The sequence below is a fragment of the Cibotium barometz genome, chromosome 42, assembly GCF_041138505.1.
Source record: "Cibotium barometz isolate CiBa-2024 chromosome 42, ASM4113850v1, whole genome shotgun sequence".
In the NCBI taxonomy this organism is placed as follows: Eukaryota; Viridiplantae; Streptophyta; class Polypodiopsida; order Cyatheales; family Cibotiaceae; genus Cibotium; species Cibotium barometz.
Window position 1 is genome coordinate 28,048,907 of NC_141087.1, and position 15,000 is coordinate 28,063,906.

Consider the following 15,000-nt stretch of genomic DNA (forward strand, 5'->3'; position numbering starts at 1 on the left):
AGGCCCCCGGTGGCCCGCCCACAAATGCGGCTCGGCAGGCAGCCTCCGGGACACCTGCTCAGCCCACAGAGACCTCGGAGTGGCAGCCTGGACAGGGGCGCCGTCGAGGGAGACAGCCACAGCAGCACGCCCAGAGACCGATGCAGCAGCAGCCCACAGTCTCAACACCATTGGGTTCCCGTGAGGAACAACTTTGCTCCCCTCCAAAAGGAGACCCTAGCGCCCGACAGAGGACCAGGAGATGCCAGCACCCCCTCCTTCGCCCCCACCCACCCCTCCCCCGTCCCCCCCCTCCCGCCTCGCTTCCACCTTCGCCTCCTCCCGTTCCCGCTCCGGTTTTGGCAGCGGCTCCTTCTCCACCCCCTTCTCCCCCCCCCTCCTCCCCCCCCCCCGCTCGCCTTATCTCCCCGGGAGGCCCTGGCAGTTCCCTGGCGCTCACCTGCAGACCGGCGGACACTGAGCACCGACCTTGCTCGAGCACCACAGAGGAGACCTACCATGCCGATTCGGGCTTCACGGATATCCTCTATCCGCAGTCGGCTGAGTCGTCTCGACACTCGACAGCGCTCGGAGGCTTTTGATCACTCCTTCACACGGCTTTTTGGAGCGGAGGGCCCCCATGAGCCAACACCCATCAGAGTTCATGTAGTGATACCTCCGGCCCGAGGGGAGGAGGCACTTGATTCAGCGGTGGCCTTCTCATTCCCTCTCTGTGGCCCTAGCGACCGGGAGTGGACTCTGGATCTCGCTCTTAGCATTTTGAAGACTCAGGCAGTTGAGTTTTCTCATCATGTGAGCGATCTGGAGGTGACAGATGTGATAGGCCGACTATGGGAGTTGGCTTATTTTTTCTTTGATACCGGGAATGTGGATGCCTCCGGGATTCGACATTTGGTGGTTTGCATAGTGGCAGACTTAGCAAGCGACCCTGGATATGTATGCATACACGAGGTTGCTCTGTCTGAGCGGGAGACAGTCGCCATGGGACATAGCCACTGGCGCCTGATCCGAGATTCTTGCAGCACACCGGGTGGGCAGATTCGTAGCCGCTCGGATGGGGACTATTCTCCATCCAAGCCGCTTGCGAAGGCCCGCCGTACGGCTGAGACAGCCTCCACCTCAGCAGGTCATCCATGAGGATCATCTCATGGAATGTACAGGGCCTTGGCGGCGCACACTATATACGTTATCGTGGTTGCTTGAGGCAGGAGCTTCAGAGATGCCTGGTTGGGGGCAGTATTGATATTCTGATGATGCAAGAGCACCATTTTGGTGAGAGCAAGATCCGGAGATACGGTTCGGTGATGCCTGGCAAATGGGACACCTTTTGGTCTGCAGGGTTTGGCCCCTTGGGTGGGCAAGGAGGAGTATGTATGGTCATTGCGGATGTATGGCGGCAGGCCATTGTGGATCGCGGGATCATTGTGCCTGGTAGAGCACAGTATGTCATTCTGAGGATGCATGATGAGCTCTTTGGCGTGCTCAATGTCTATGCATCCAACCATGCTAGTGCCAGAGCAGAGTTCTGGACCCAGGTTACGGATGCATTGCTAGAGGCCGCACATTGGTGTGTCAGGGGAGACTTCAACATGCTTGAGGACCCGGCCGATAGGGTGGGAAGCAGTCATGTTACAGTGCACAGCACGGAGCTTGCAGCGTGGGAGCGATTTTGCATGACACTGAGGGTCACTGATGCATGGCAGCATGAGGCTTTCTCCCGCTCTCAGGACAGTCTTAGCTTCTCTCGGTCGGATCGCCGGCAGGGAGGGACTAATCTATCACGGATTGACCACTTCTATGTGGGCAACAGGTTAGGGGAGCGAGGGGGCTCGGTCGGCATTCTCACTAGTCTCGCTGAGGACATTGAGAGGATTTGGCATGACAGCCAGAGCTCAGACCAGGATGCAGCAGGCCAGTGTGCCCAGAGACTCATCGAGCTCAGCTCTTTTTTGCATGCTGCAGCCTTGACACGGCTGGGAGAGACCCGCGAGCGAGAGCGTCGGTTGAGACGTAGCCTTGCTTCGCTTTAGCGCCTTCAGGAGCAACAGCCTACATGTGAGTGGGTGGCATCCCAGCTGAGCCAGGCACGCCAGGAGGTCAGAGAGGCAGAGGAGCAGAAACATGAGTTCTACTATCGTCGCCAGGCCTCCCAGTGGACGCAGCTGGGTGATAGAGTGACTGGGGAGTTTTTTGAGATTACTGGACCCCGCCATGCTCGAGCAGGAGTCCGCCAGCTCAGGAGGCAGGACGGATCGGTAGCCATTGAGCCCGGGGAGATCAGAGCCATTGCCACTGAGTTCTATAGAGACCTGGCTTTCAGCGGAGCCAGCCACTGAGGCTCGGGATGCTTGCAGACAGACTGTGTGGGCCCATGTGCAGAGGAGGGTCACAGATCGTATGCGCACAGTTCTGGGTGAGCCTCTTTCAGAGGTTGAGCTTGCTGAGGCCTTGAGGGTCCTTCCGTGCCATAGTTGCCCTAGGGAGGACGGATTGACGCCTGCCTTTTTTATGCGCTATTGGGACCTTTTGGGGCCAGGCCTCCGTAGGGGCTTTCAGTATGTTTTGGACACTGGGGTGATGCCACAGAGCTTTTCAGAGGGCTTGATCTTTCTTATCCCCAAGGGGGAGGGAGTATCAGATGATATTCGGCATTGGAGACCTATTACGATCCTCAATACTGTCTACAAGGTCTTAGCAAAGGCCTTGAGTTTGAGGATCCAGCCCTTCCTGGGGGAGTTGATTCATGCTACCCACATAGGATTCGTCAAGGAGCGCAGTATCCTTGACAACATTTTCACCTTCTGGGAGGTGACGGCCCATGCTAGATTTCTCGGTGAGGACCTGGTCGTGATGCTTCTCGATTTTGAGAAGGCATACGATAGTGTCGATTGGGGTTTCTTAGAGGGCACTATGCTTCGCCTAGGCTTTGAGCCAGTTTGGATTCCAGGAGTGGCGGCTCTATATTCCACAGCTCATAGCCAGGTGCTGATGGCAAGAGGACGGGGGCCGAGTTTTGAGTTAACCAGATCAGTCCGTCAGGGATGTCCTCTCGCCCCGTTTCTTTTTCTCTTCTTTGCTGAGGCTATGAGCATGTATCTGACGGCAGTGGAGGTTGGTTTGAGAGGACTCCAGCTCCCAGTCCGGGGGGAGGACCTGCTCGATGCTGAGTTTGCTGATGACACGGGTTTATTTTTGCATGTCGAGGAGGCCAATCTTCAGCGGGCAGAGCAGTCGCTTTCAGGTTTTTAGTGCAGCTTCGGGAGCATTGATCAATTGGCGCAAGACAGTGGCCTTTTGGATCAGTAGCGCTCCCACTCCGACATGGAGCCCAGACCCCGGGTTTTAGATGGATTCCTCCTGGCACAGCAGTGCGGCATTTGGGATGCCAGATTGGACTAGATTTGTCACCTGAGCAGCAGATTGCCCTGCTTCTTCTGACATCCGGAAGAAGCTTTTGTATTGGAGTACAGCTCGGCTATCCTTGGCTGGGGGGTGGTGGTGGCAAATCAAGTGCTTTTAGCGACCATGTGGTACATCACGTCTTGCTGGATCTTCTCGAGCTCTTGCATCAGCCAGGTACAGAGGCTGATCAGGAACTTTCTTTGGTCTGGGCGGGATGGTCAGCCAGCCCGGGCTAAGGTTGCTTGGGCAGTTATTACACTTCCGCTGGCCCAGGGGGGCTTGGGCATTATAGATCCAGTTGATCAGAGTAGAGCCTTATTGGGGAAGCTTATTGTTCGGGGGCTGCTTCCAGGCGCTCAGCCTTGGAAAGAGCTGCTTTTTCAGCGGTTGCAAGCTCGGGCTCCCCCAGCAAGGGGCACTTGGGCACCAGAGATACGATGGATCTTCATAGAGATGAGGAGGACAGGCCTCAGTAGAGGATGGGAGGACAGATTTGCCTTGAGCATCCTGCGAGCTTGGAGTTGCTGAGACCGGGACTCTCTCAGAGACCTCCTTCTTGTGATGAGGAGCGGGCTAGACAGCCGCTCATCTAGAGCCCAGCGGTACGCACAGAGCAGGGTCATATGCTGGGTTCTCGGCCTCGTCTAGCCTGGGGACCATTGGCGGCAGGCCCAACACGTAGTTTTGGAGACTGGCAGGCCTTCTGCAGTCTCCCAGAGGAGATCCAGGTGGAGAGGCTGAGTCACTTCAGAGGGGGGCTGATTATGAGGGATGACATTCAGGAGGCACTCACAGAGGAGTGGTTCACGCCTCTCGAGCCAGTGGCCCCACGGTGGATGGGAGCCTTTACACAGTTGGAGATCCTGATTGCTGTCAGAGCTTGCACTGAGGATGGTAGATGCCTCTACTATGAGATCCAGGATGAGGGCAAACTTCAGAGAGTGGAGGCGGAGTCGCCTTTGGTTTCAGAGTGCATCTTTCAGAGGATACGGGTAGTGGCCGCCGCTTCCCAGAAGTGGCATATTGATCCAGACCTTGCAGATGTGGACTCTGATTGGCGCATATGGGCATATGCAGCGCGCCCCTTGGCCCGGCTCCAGTGGGACCCTGGCGAGTACGAATGGCATGATCCTTATGCATCCCCCAAGGCCACAGAGATCACCTTTTTCTAGTACACTGTTCGGTTGGGGAGACACATTTTGACGGCGAGGAGGATGGTCTCTCCAGCTGAATCGGAGCATTGGCGGCTACAGGGACTCTCACAGGAGTTCCTGGAGGATTTTTGGACTAGGCTCTGGGCTAGTCGACAGGCACACAGGATCTCGACTTTCCACTGGCTGGTCGCCCACAGGGGCTCTGCAGTTGGCACCTGGCTTGTCTACAGCGGTCTTCCGGCGGCCTGCGTCCGATGCGGCCACCCTTTGGAGACACAGAGACATTGCCTATGGGACTGTCCTCAGGCGTAGCAGATTTGGCTGCGGATGCTGCGCATTCTGGCCCCCCTCTCCCCAGAGGGTATACGTGGGGTGCCACTACTTGGTCGACTTCGTCAAGGCCTGCTATGGGCTACGAGATGGAGCAGGACAGCCAGGCCATCAGATTCATTAGGGGCCAGCCTCGCCTCGTTCCTTCACCGGATTTCTCGTCCGCCGGCTGGACACAGGAGAGGGATCTACGATGGGAGCTCCTCAGTAGCCTCACCATCTGGTTCACCTGGAGAGCCCGGTGTTTCAGGACCTTTGAGGGGAGACTGGAGCCACCAACAGAGACTGTTCGGGGGATTTGGGAGGAGTTGATCCACACCCTGCGAGGACAGTATGACCGCATCCGCCGGGGCGACTCGGATGAGGCGATCTTGCGGCACCAGGCCTTTCACACCACTTGGCGCAGCGGCCCCTTCTATACCCTACACGCGGGTTCCCCCCGCTGGCACTACAGGCCACCTGTTGGGCTTTCCCCCCCTCCTATTGTATGATATAGCCCCTCAGTTCTTTGTACTGATATTTGTATTTTTTTGCACCTAGGGAGAGTCTCCCTAGCTGCCTTGCTTGGATCTCTGCTCTGTTTTCTTATGAGCAGGAGAGGGTCTTTTGTAGCCCTACGGGCGGTTTTTTTATATAACTAATGAAAGGATCTTTTCTGGGGGGGGGGGGGGGGGGGGGGGGGGGGGAAGATCTGGATCTGTCCAATGGCACAACGTATCCCATGTGATAGGTGTACATCCATGTACACCGGGCGGGTGATAAAATCATCCGGTGCGAGGTAGAAAATGGCTCTTGTAAAACGAGCCATTTTCGTGCCCAAGGGCTCAAGGGGGCTAGTCCATGTCCTCTCTGTGTCCACTCTGATGATATCCATCCTGATCACGCGGTTTTGCTCTGAGCCGATGAGATCCAAAAATGGATAATCCAGACTGTACTGAAACGGTGGTAGTGCCTCTATCCGCAAACCATGTAGGTCAAACCATGATCTCATCTGAGCGTACCAACAATGAGTATCTCCATCCTCTGCCAACTGTATGGATGAGGTCAATGCCAATCGGGAGTACCTCTGCTGAGGGAGCTCCCATAGCCGCTGTAAAAAGATAACTGCCTGGAATAGGGCCTCGGTTACTACTGGTGGGGCACCCAGCTCAGCCCGAACAATCTCATGTGGTACTGATGATTTGCTCCGAATCATGCAGGCAATCATCATAATCAGTGGTCTCTCCATTTGCCTCCATCCCTCATCTGTCCCTCCCTGAGATCTGTGATGTATACTGGGTCCCCAAATTGGAGCTCCGTACAAGAGGGTCGGTATGACAAGCGTATCAAATAGCCACAATTTGGTGCGTGGCTCCTGAAACTGTATGTGTGCACACTGCCTCTCAAGTGCCCCCAAGGCTACATGCCCTCGAGCTAATCTAGCTGCTACTGCATCCTTCAGGGAGAAACGTGGTCTTGTGAAAGTAACTCCCAAGTAGACATATGACCTGACGTACTCTATCGGCTCCCCTCGGAAAGTGAACTGAGGCTCAGATCTCGTCACCCATGCCTGTGTGGTGTTAAACACCATAACCTTGGTTTTCCCAAGGTTCACTTTCAGATCTCTATCCACACAAAAAGCCTGTAATGCATCCAGGTGTCTCTGTAATCCCTCCGGAGAGTCTGAGATTAGAACAATATCATCAGCATATAACAAGATGGGTATCAACACCCCTGCCAGGCATGCCCCTGGGCCTCCCAATCTATCTACATAATCAGAGACCGCATCAATGTACAGTCCAAAGAGGGTGGGCGATAGCGGGCACCCTGATTCACCCCTATCGTGCTAGTCACCCTATCAGATAGTCGGCCTGGAGCTCGGACTCTGCCTGTCATCACAGACTCATACAAAGCATATATCCCCCACTGCATATCCTCGGGTACCTCAGTGTCATGCAATCTGTGCATAAGCCTGGCACGTGGTACGGTATCGACGGCTTTGCGGAAGTCCACAAAGCAGCAGTATATCCTTCTCTTCTGTGCCCTGCCCTCTTCAATATGTAGCTGAAGTGTCAGTATGTGATCCAAGGTAGTAAATCCTCTCCTGAAGCCCGCCTATCCATGTGCTCGATGACGATGCCTCTCTGCCCATCGGCTCAACTCCGACTCCAATATAGAGCCATATAATTTGGCCAAGTAATGACCAATCATGATCGTCCTGTAGTTGCCTGGTACCATGGGGTCCCCACTCTTAAAGAGTGGTACAATGATATGCTCTGTCCAGCTTGTCGGGAAACCCTCACAAATGGCACGATTAAACACATGTACGATGAGCGGAGCCTGTCTCGTACATATGAGAAGTGCTCTCCAACTAGCCCATCATGATCCTGTGCCTTTCCATTCTGTAACCTATCTATTGCATCTAGCACCATCCGCATAGTAAAAAAGGTGCTCCTAGCCGGTCTAGCTCCCAGTGGAAGTGGGGGGTGGGGGGCTATCCTGGTGCATCATATAGCTCTCTAGCATAAGTATGCCATGCCTCAGGTGCAGTAATCGGAGTACTAGGCTGTCTCTCCTGAAACATCTTCCATGCCCTCTTTGATGTCCTTCCCCAGGAAGAAGAGTTGGTAGATCTCCTCCTCTAGCTTAGCCAGATAGGCTCGTTTCTTCCTCCGCACAAGGCACCGAAAGATCATCCTAGCCTATCTTTGCTTGTGAGACCGAATGGCAATCTCACGCTGTAGCTGTGCTCGTGTCTCACGACACTCATCATCATACCAACTGTTCTGTGGGGTAGTGCTGCGGGGGTGGGTGGAAGGGATAATAGTGCAGGGAAACACATATGAGGCAGATGCATGTAGTACACCTGCCAATCCTCTCATGATCTCGTCCAGAGGGCTATGCGGGTCTAAAGCGAACAAGCCATCAGATACTGCATCTCGATAAACCCCAACTGTCTCACGTGCAAACTGATATCTCGGGTACCTAGGTAGATGAGTGGCTGGCCCATCTCTCAGGGATCTACCTACTAGTGTGAAACTCAGGTATGCATGATCGGCTGCTATGCCAATGGGCCTACTGGAAATCGTGAAACCCCACACATCAGGTATCAATGAAGGAGATCCCATCAAGTAGTCCACTGTGCTCGCTCCCCCTTTAGAGTTCCAGTGTGTGAGAGCATCTGATCCTTGCCATCTCGATAAGCCATTGTATATGACCAACCCATGTGCACTCCCGAGGGTGAGAAAATGCCTACCATAATCTGTAATCTCCCCCTCATCCTGTGCTGATCTCTGCAACCCTACATCCTCTATCGTGATCTCCCGGTACATAGCCTTTTGAGTATCATACAACTCTGTCTGCTCTGTGCCTGTACGTGCATTAAAGTCTCCCAATAGTAATATGTCTCCCATGCTGGTAAACCTCATGATATCATCATATAGTGGTATATAGGGCGACTCTCCTAATGGTGCAAACCTGGAGTGCGCTGGGAGACAGTAGCATACTGCCACATATAGCTCGCGGAGCCCCTCTCTGCATATTCGGACCCACATGTACCTCACATCTGCATCTTTATGTACCACATGTATTTTGTCACGAAGCTCCTCCCTGTAAAGTATTGCCACTCCTCCAGATCCTCTGGTACCTCCCACTGTGCGTGGCTGAGGGCGGAAAACTGATTCCCATCTATAACCCCGGACGTTAGGAAGCCTCTTGTTTGTGCACTGATGGGTCTCCGTATACATAGCAATATCACTGTGTCTGAAAGTATCCTGCATCTGTTCTAAGGGCTCCGTTGCAATTCCACACCGTGAATCGCAAGGTCTCATAGGCCGCGCACCGTCAAGCGGGCCTCCTCTCCATTATGATGACTCGGTCATCTCTGTATACCACCCATTTCCCCTCTTTCCTTGCCTCAAGCACACGCGGCATGTGTTCCTTCCGGTGTGCTATCTATGCCGGTGTAAGGTCCTCGTCCAAATAAATATTTTCCCCCTTAAGGGCCATCCTTTTGGAGAGGAAGGCTGCCTTCTTCTCCAAGTCACCAAACCTGATGATCAATATCTTCGCCCTGGTTTCATCTCTGCCTACTACCATGCTCCGGTAATGGGTACATCAGTGGCTTCAATTTTTGTTGCAAGAGCTTTTGCATCCTCTTGGGGATTTCCCTTATCTTCCCACCCAATTACACGTACATGTAAGGCACGTGCCCATCTCTTGGCTTCCTCTTCCAATGTAGCATTCATCACCTCTACTTTATTGACTGGTGTATCCTTCTGTTTTTTTACTACTTCAATCCATGGGTTGACTTCCTCACTTTGTTTCTTTGTGGCACTGGCAATTTCAGCCCATGAATGCATTTCCTTCTCACCTGCAGCCACTTTTGCCTTACATGATTCCAAAGTGTTTTGCATTTCTGTGATGTCTTTTTCGCGGTCAGCCATACATGTCTTCAAAGTGCCTTCGTACGATGCAACTGTTGTGCCAATCTCTCGAAGCATGTCATCCTTCCATTTCTGCATCTCTTTTTTCATTTCCGTGTGCATCAAGGCTTGGGCTAATTCCATCTCAACCCGTACTTGGACTTGCATTTCTCCCTTCAATTGGACATATATCTCTTCCTTCAACGTTTCGTATATAGCTTTCCTTTGGGCATGCATCTGCTCGGTCCATTCCTTTTCAAGCTCCTGTCGCATGGTGTTCATCTCTGTCCTTATGTGAAGCTGTAGCTCCTCATAAAGGGCCTCATCTCGTCGGGCCATCTTCGTAATCTTTCGTGAGCCAGGGGACATGATTCCTTCCCTCATATGCCTGTAGAACCTGTGGATCTCCGCAAAGAAGTTCTCATCCACCCACTTGGCATCCATAGCCGAATAATTCTTGAACTTAACAAGGTACTTTCTAGTAACCTTGCAACGTGATCCCCTTCTTTCCTTATGAAAGAGAGTCTATACTGGTTGAAGAACTTCCTCTAGCTCTTCAACCTTGGGTGGATCCCCGTTCACTGGTTCCAAAGGTTCGGGACCCTTATAAGCTCTTAGGAGACTCACATGAAAAGCATTGTGAATCCTCTAATGATCTGGTAATGCTAGTTTGAAAACCACATCGTTGAACTTTTCCAATATTTGGAAAGGTCCATAGTACCTGATGGACAACTTAGGATAAACCTTCTTTTTGCCCTTCTACTTTCGAAGCCTTGCTTTCTCAAACTTTAACAATACCCAATCACCTTCCTTGTCCTTCTATGCTTACCGCAGTCTTTTTCTACTTAGCCCTTGACCTCTCTATGGCTGTCCACACCTGTGCAAAGCCGTATCCAGATCTTTGACATAGTCATCTGCTGCAAAGGTTCTCATCAAGTCAGGATCTTAGAGAATAGTGTCCAAATTGATCATAGTTTCTTTGACCATGAGGGTTCTTCGATCTTCTTGGGTTTGCTTTCCACTTTTGGTCACTTGGTCCTCTTCTTGGTGGTGAGTGCTTCCCTTCCCATTGCTTGAAGAAAAAGCAAAAAGCACCATGTGTAAAGATCGTTATCCCTCGTAGGAGAGAGATATAACCTTTGCTCTGATACCACAGTAGCAGGCCCTCATAAAGGGTTGTGGCACAGGTACATAGCTTATTTGCAAGAAAACAACAAATTCACATGTAAAACCTTGAGAAAATCTGAAAATAAACATAAGAGAGAGTAGAGAGAGAAGGTACCACACTAGGGGTCAGAATAGCCTTGCCTCCAAGTTATATTAGAACCTCTTGGAGGAGTCTTGAGTACAAGTTCTTAGAGCTAGAGAGCTCTTTTGTCTTTTTACATGTCTCAACAATGAGAGAATAGCTGAATTTAAAGTTCTTGCCCAGAAACACTGAGGAAAGCGCTTTAAAACTCACTTATAGCTCAAAAAGCATCTTTTTACAAATAAAGCTCTTCTCTTTTTAGTATTTAAAAAGCAGAGGAATATTCATACCCCACAAGAGTGCAACTAGATCACACAAAGAAGAGGTGCATGAGAAGCCAAGCTAGTGGCATCATTCCAAGCCTGTAAGGTGGCCCTACATTGCTGTCCTATCATGTGGCAGTGCCACGTCAGCCATCACTTTCTTCTTTTTTCTTTTTTCCAAATTTTTTTTCTTCAAACTCTTCTTATTATTATTATTATTTTCGCATTGTGTTTTTGCATGTCAGCAACCTGTATTTTGATCCTTCGGCTAAACCTGCAAAGAAACTTGCACATAATTAACTTCCACCTGATCAAGCACTTTCCATCTATCCAACCATCCATGAAAAAACACTGCAAACCACTCAGCATCCTCCGGCAGCCCACGAGAAGAACACTCCATAGAATGGCCAAGCAAAACTCCTTTATCAGCCACTAATGCTGCAGAGGCTCAGATGGAGCACAAGAACAACTTACACCGGCTCCAATGCACTCTAAAGGGAGAAAGAAGAATCAAGAACAATACTCCTCCGCTATCAACCACTAATGCAGCAGCTCAAATGGAGCACAAAGATGGAGCACAAGAACAACTTACACTGGCTCCAATGAACTCTAAAGGAAGAAAGAAGAATCAAGAACAATACTTCTCAGAAACGCTGCACCAAATCTGTATCCATCAGTACTGCTCGGTACTTGTATGTCTAAACCACCCATGTCCAGTGGAACATGCTCCAAGTAATGCATCCGCTGATACACCGAAGTCAAAACTCCGGTTGTTGTCGGTGCAGTCTCCAAGAAATCTATGTACTGTGAAGATATACCAACTGGCCTATCCTCCCAGGACTGTGTCTGTCAACTGAGTGGAGTCTGCAAGACTCTAGCTGCAAAACCTGTATGCTTGCCTTGACAAAGTCACTCTGCATGCTGGACACCTCTGTGCTGCTACTCAAGTTGCACAATTCAGCCTAGAGAGCTGTGCTTCCTCTGAGAAAAGAGAAAAACAGCTGGACTGTTATTTGCCATCTGTAGCAGAAAGGTGCCTCATACTATATGCCTTCTCTTGGCTGCGGTGAGACAATGTCCACTGTACTCCAGGAGGCTTCTAGTGTGTGTGCTGGCTCATATAAAAATTTATGTCCCATGGAGCACATTGGGCCTCCCACATAGATTAACTCCACCAACCGCACACCCCATACACCAAAAAAGTCTAGAAGTGATACAAAATCTTCCAACCACTTAATTCGAGAACCACAGCAAAAATAGACTGGAAAAAAGAGACATGTTGAACTGTTGTCGTTCTATAAGCACAACTGTCTACAGCAATCATGGTGATCTCACAAGGACATGTACTACAATTTATCTCATTTCGCTACTACACATGCACACCCTACCAGCATGATGCTGCATGGTAAGCCTTGATCTTACAATAAAAGAGCCAGCATCTCACCTGGCCAAGAACCTCCATTGTGATAGCTCCATCTAGTATTCTTTGGATCATACCCTGTGATAATCCTCCATTCATGATTTTCCAATGCAGGATAGACAACCTTCAAGGGCATTTCTCCCACAAGATCTTGCCAGCGCTCTTCAAAGAGGTCCATAATTGCAGTCTCTTGCTCTGGAGTTGCTAAAGAAGACAATATTGCCACGCAGTTACCAATGCAAAACCACCTAAAATCCATACGGGCAGGGCTGACGTTTCCAATAAAATAGCCACCCTTCATAGGCATGAAATCAAAGACCCAATCAGGAATGGATTCGGGGATGACATTGAACTTGTTCACCGCAGTATGAGAGTACTCCTCTGTCTTGTATCTGTAGATGTTGTTGAGTTGCTCAAAATCAAGCCAGAAATATTCCCGCATGTGATACCTCAGTGCATGCAAGCGCTTATCAATCCGCTCTATGAACTCTTTTCCACCCCCTTCAGGTTTAAGGAGAACCCTAGCACATCGCAGTGCCATGAAGAAAAGGGCTTGTATTTCAACAGGATAACCATAGATTCCCTGCACAAACAGCATTTTTCCATAGCCAAAACTCTTATTGAGAACTCTCTCTGGCCCCAAACAAACAGAGAGTGGCTGCTTTACACAAATTCTAAGGAGAATGGAGCGACCAAATCAGAGAATCAGACTAAAGGAGAGAGAATCCACTTAGAGGAAGGAACTTGCCATCCTGCGGTCGATCATGCAGCAACCATCTGCACAGAGAAGAGTGGGGAATGTGTCAAACCCCTCCGAAAGACACGAAGTTAGTATCAGGCACATCCCGCGCTGGAAGTCCGGCATATCCGCCAGTGTATGGTCTCCAGTCGACTTGGTGTAAGCTCTGAGGAGAATGATCCACCAAAACCCTGAGTCAACCGGAGCAACTCTTCCAATGGCACTCTCCCCAAAGTCAGCTAAGATGGTATCGGTGTTGCGATTCGCATCGTGAAGAACTTTAAAGCTGGCTGGCAACACACCTGCTCCAAGGGTGAAATTGTCAATCTGCTTTGTTAAACCCTGCAGCCTGAGGGTTCTTATCAAGAAAGTCTTGACAATCTCTGGCTGCTGGTTCATGAGGAAAGCCAATCCACTTGGGAAAAAGTCTCTTACAAACACCTGTGATGAAATCCCAAATAGTTGAAACAATCAGGACCTGCATCCACATGTTCCTAAACCAACAACCGAAGCTCAATCAGCAGGCAAACGCTTTTAAAAAAATGTGATTTCAAATGGTTGCATTGCATCACACAAAGAAAGCACATGAATTGCATTGAGAAGAAAGCACATTGTAGGAGCCACCTCTCTCTCTCTCTCTCTCTCTCTCTCTCTCTCTGTGTGCAGCCAGAAGTCACAGCTGAGGTTAAGGAAAGTGAATTGAAGCAGTCGAAAACCCTGCAGATCCGTGTGGATGGTTTACCTGAAGGATGGCATATGGATGGAGACATGGATGGACAGGAGGAATTATTTTTAAATCAGCAAGTAACCAAAGCTGTGCCAATGATAAAGTGGAATCACGCCAAAGTGTCGAAAACCCGCAACATCGAGGCACAAGATCTCTGATGCTTGAGCTCACCACTAGGAAGATCCACAAGAGTCTTAAACCGGGCTAGTACCAATATCCAATGTCTGAATCAAATCTGATGCTCCCAAATACCCACAAGGGTTTCTACACCCAAGCTTATTGAATTAGCTCTTTCTAGAATTTCTCTTCTCTCTAGGCAAAAGCAAGGAAAAACAATATTTTCTTGTATTCTGAAATAGGGAATGATTACAAGGGATTGAGATAAAAGCTTATTCATTATTCAGGCTGAGGAGGAATCTTACATTTCACTCCACTTTCCAAATTCCAGCTCCCTTGTGAAAGGCCTTAAAAGCATTTTTGGCCAACGAACATTACTCCATGATAAATGGCATCCATTGTAGGGAATGGTAGTTCCACATCCTTCAAGCATTCCTCCACAAGTAATGACACATTTCCTTGACCAATCTTTGTTCCACTACAAGTGGAATTTGGATCAATTCTACACACACAGCTAATACCAACAGAGGGTGGAACCCTTGTCGGCGGCGCAAGCGGCGCTAGAGGCTCTGCGCAAGGGTGACAGACGGCAGTTGTGCTGGTGCTATTGGCAGCGCTGCGCTGTGCTGCTGGCTGGCACTGGCGGCGACTGGAGGCAGCAACAGAGGCGGCTACAGGTGGCACAATGGCGGCACAGCCAGGCAAAACAGGCGCTCTTGGATGGCGCAACCAACGGAACAGTGGCGGTGTACAGCTGATGGTGGCGACGCTGCTCACAAGGCGGTGCAGAGATGGCAGCAGGAGGCGAAGCAGCAGCAAAACAGGGCAGCGCAACCGGCGGAACAACGGCGGATATGGGCACTGCAGAGGCCGCTACCACCGGCAGAGATGGAGGAGCAAGGCGGCGCTAGGAGGTAAAGGGAAAGATGATGATGATGATAAATCTCCAAGGTGGCTCTTCTCAAAATCTCTACAAGTTCTTCTACCATCTTCAAGAGGATACAAGCCTCTTATATACTTGAAGGGGATCCTTGCCTTGCTTTTGCTTTACCTTTCTACTTTTGCTTTTGCTTTTCTCTTTAATATTAATAATAGCCAAAAATAGCCAAAGTTCTTGATTTGTGCTTTTGTAGCTTTTTCGGTCTTGCTTTTTGGCCCTAGAGCTGCTTTTTGGAAAAGCGCCTCTTAGCTTTTTG

At 50.4% G+C, this 15,000-nt stretch overlaps 1 protein-coding gene across 1 annotated transcript in view; it reads right to left on the reverse strand.

Annotated features, from left to right (window-relative positions):
• Positions 1–15,000, reverse strand: part of LOC147614339 (putative alkaline/neutral invertase F) — a 30,839-nt gene that overhangs the window by 4,798 nt on the left and 11,041 nt on the right. The window contains exons 2-3 of the mRNA XM_086780892.1: positions 12,970–13,401; positions 12,246–12,804 (exon numbers count right to left, since the gene is read on the reverse strand). Coding sequence (XP_086637018.1) covers positions 12,246–12,804; positions 12,970–13,401 — 991 coding nt within the window. The remainder of the gene's footprint in view (positions 1–12,245; positions 12,805–12,969; positions 13,402–15,000) is intronic.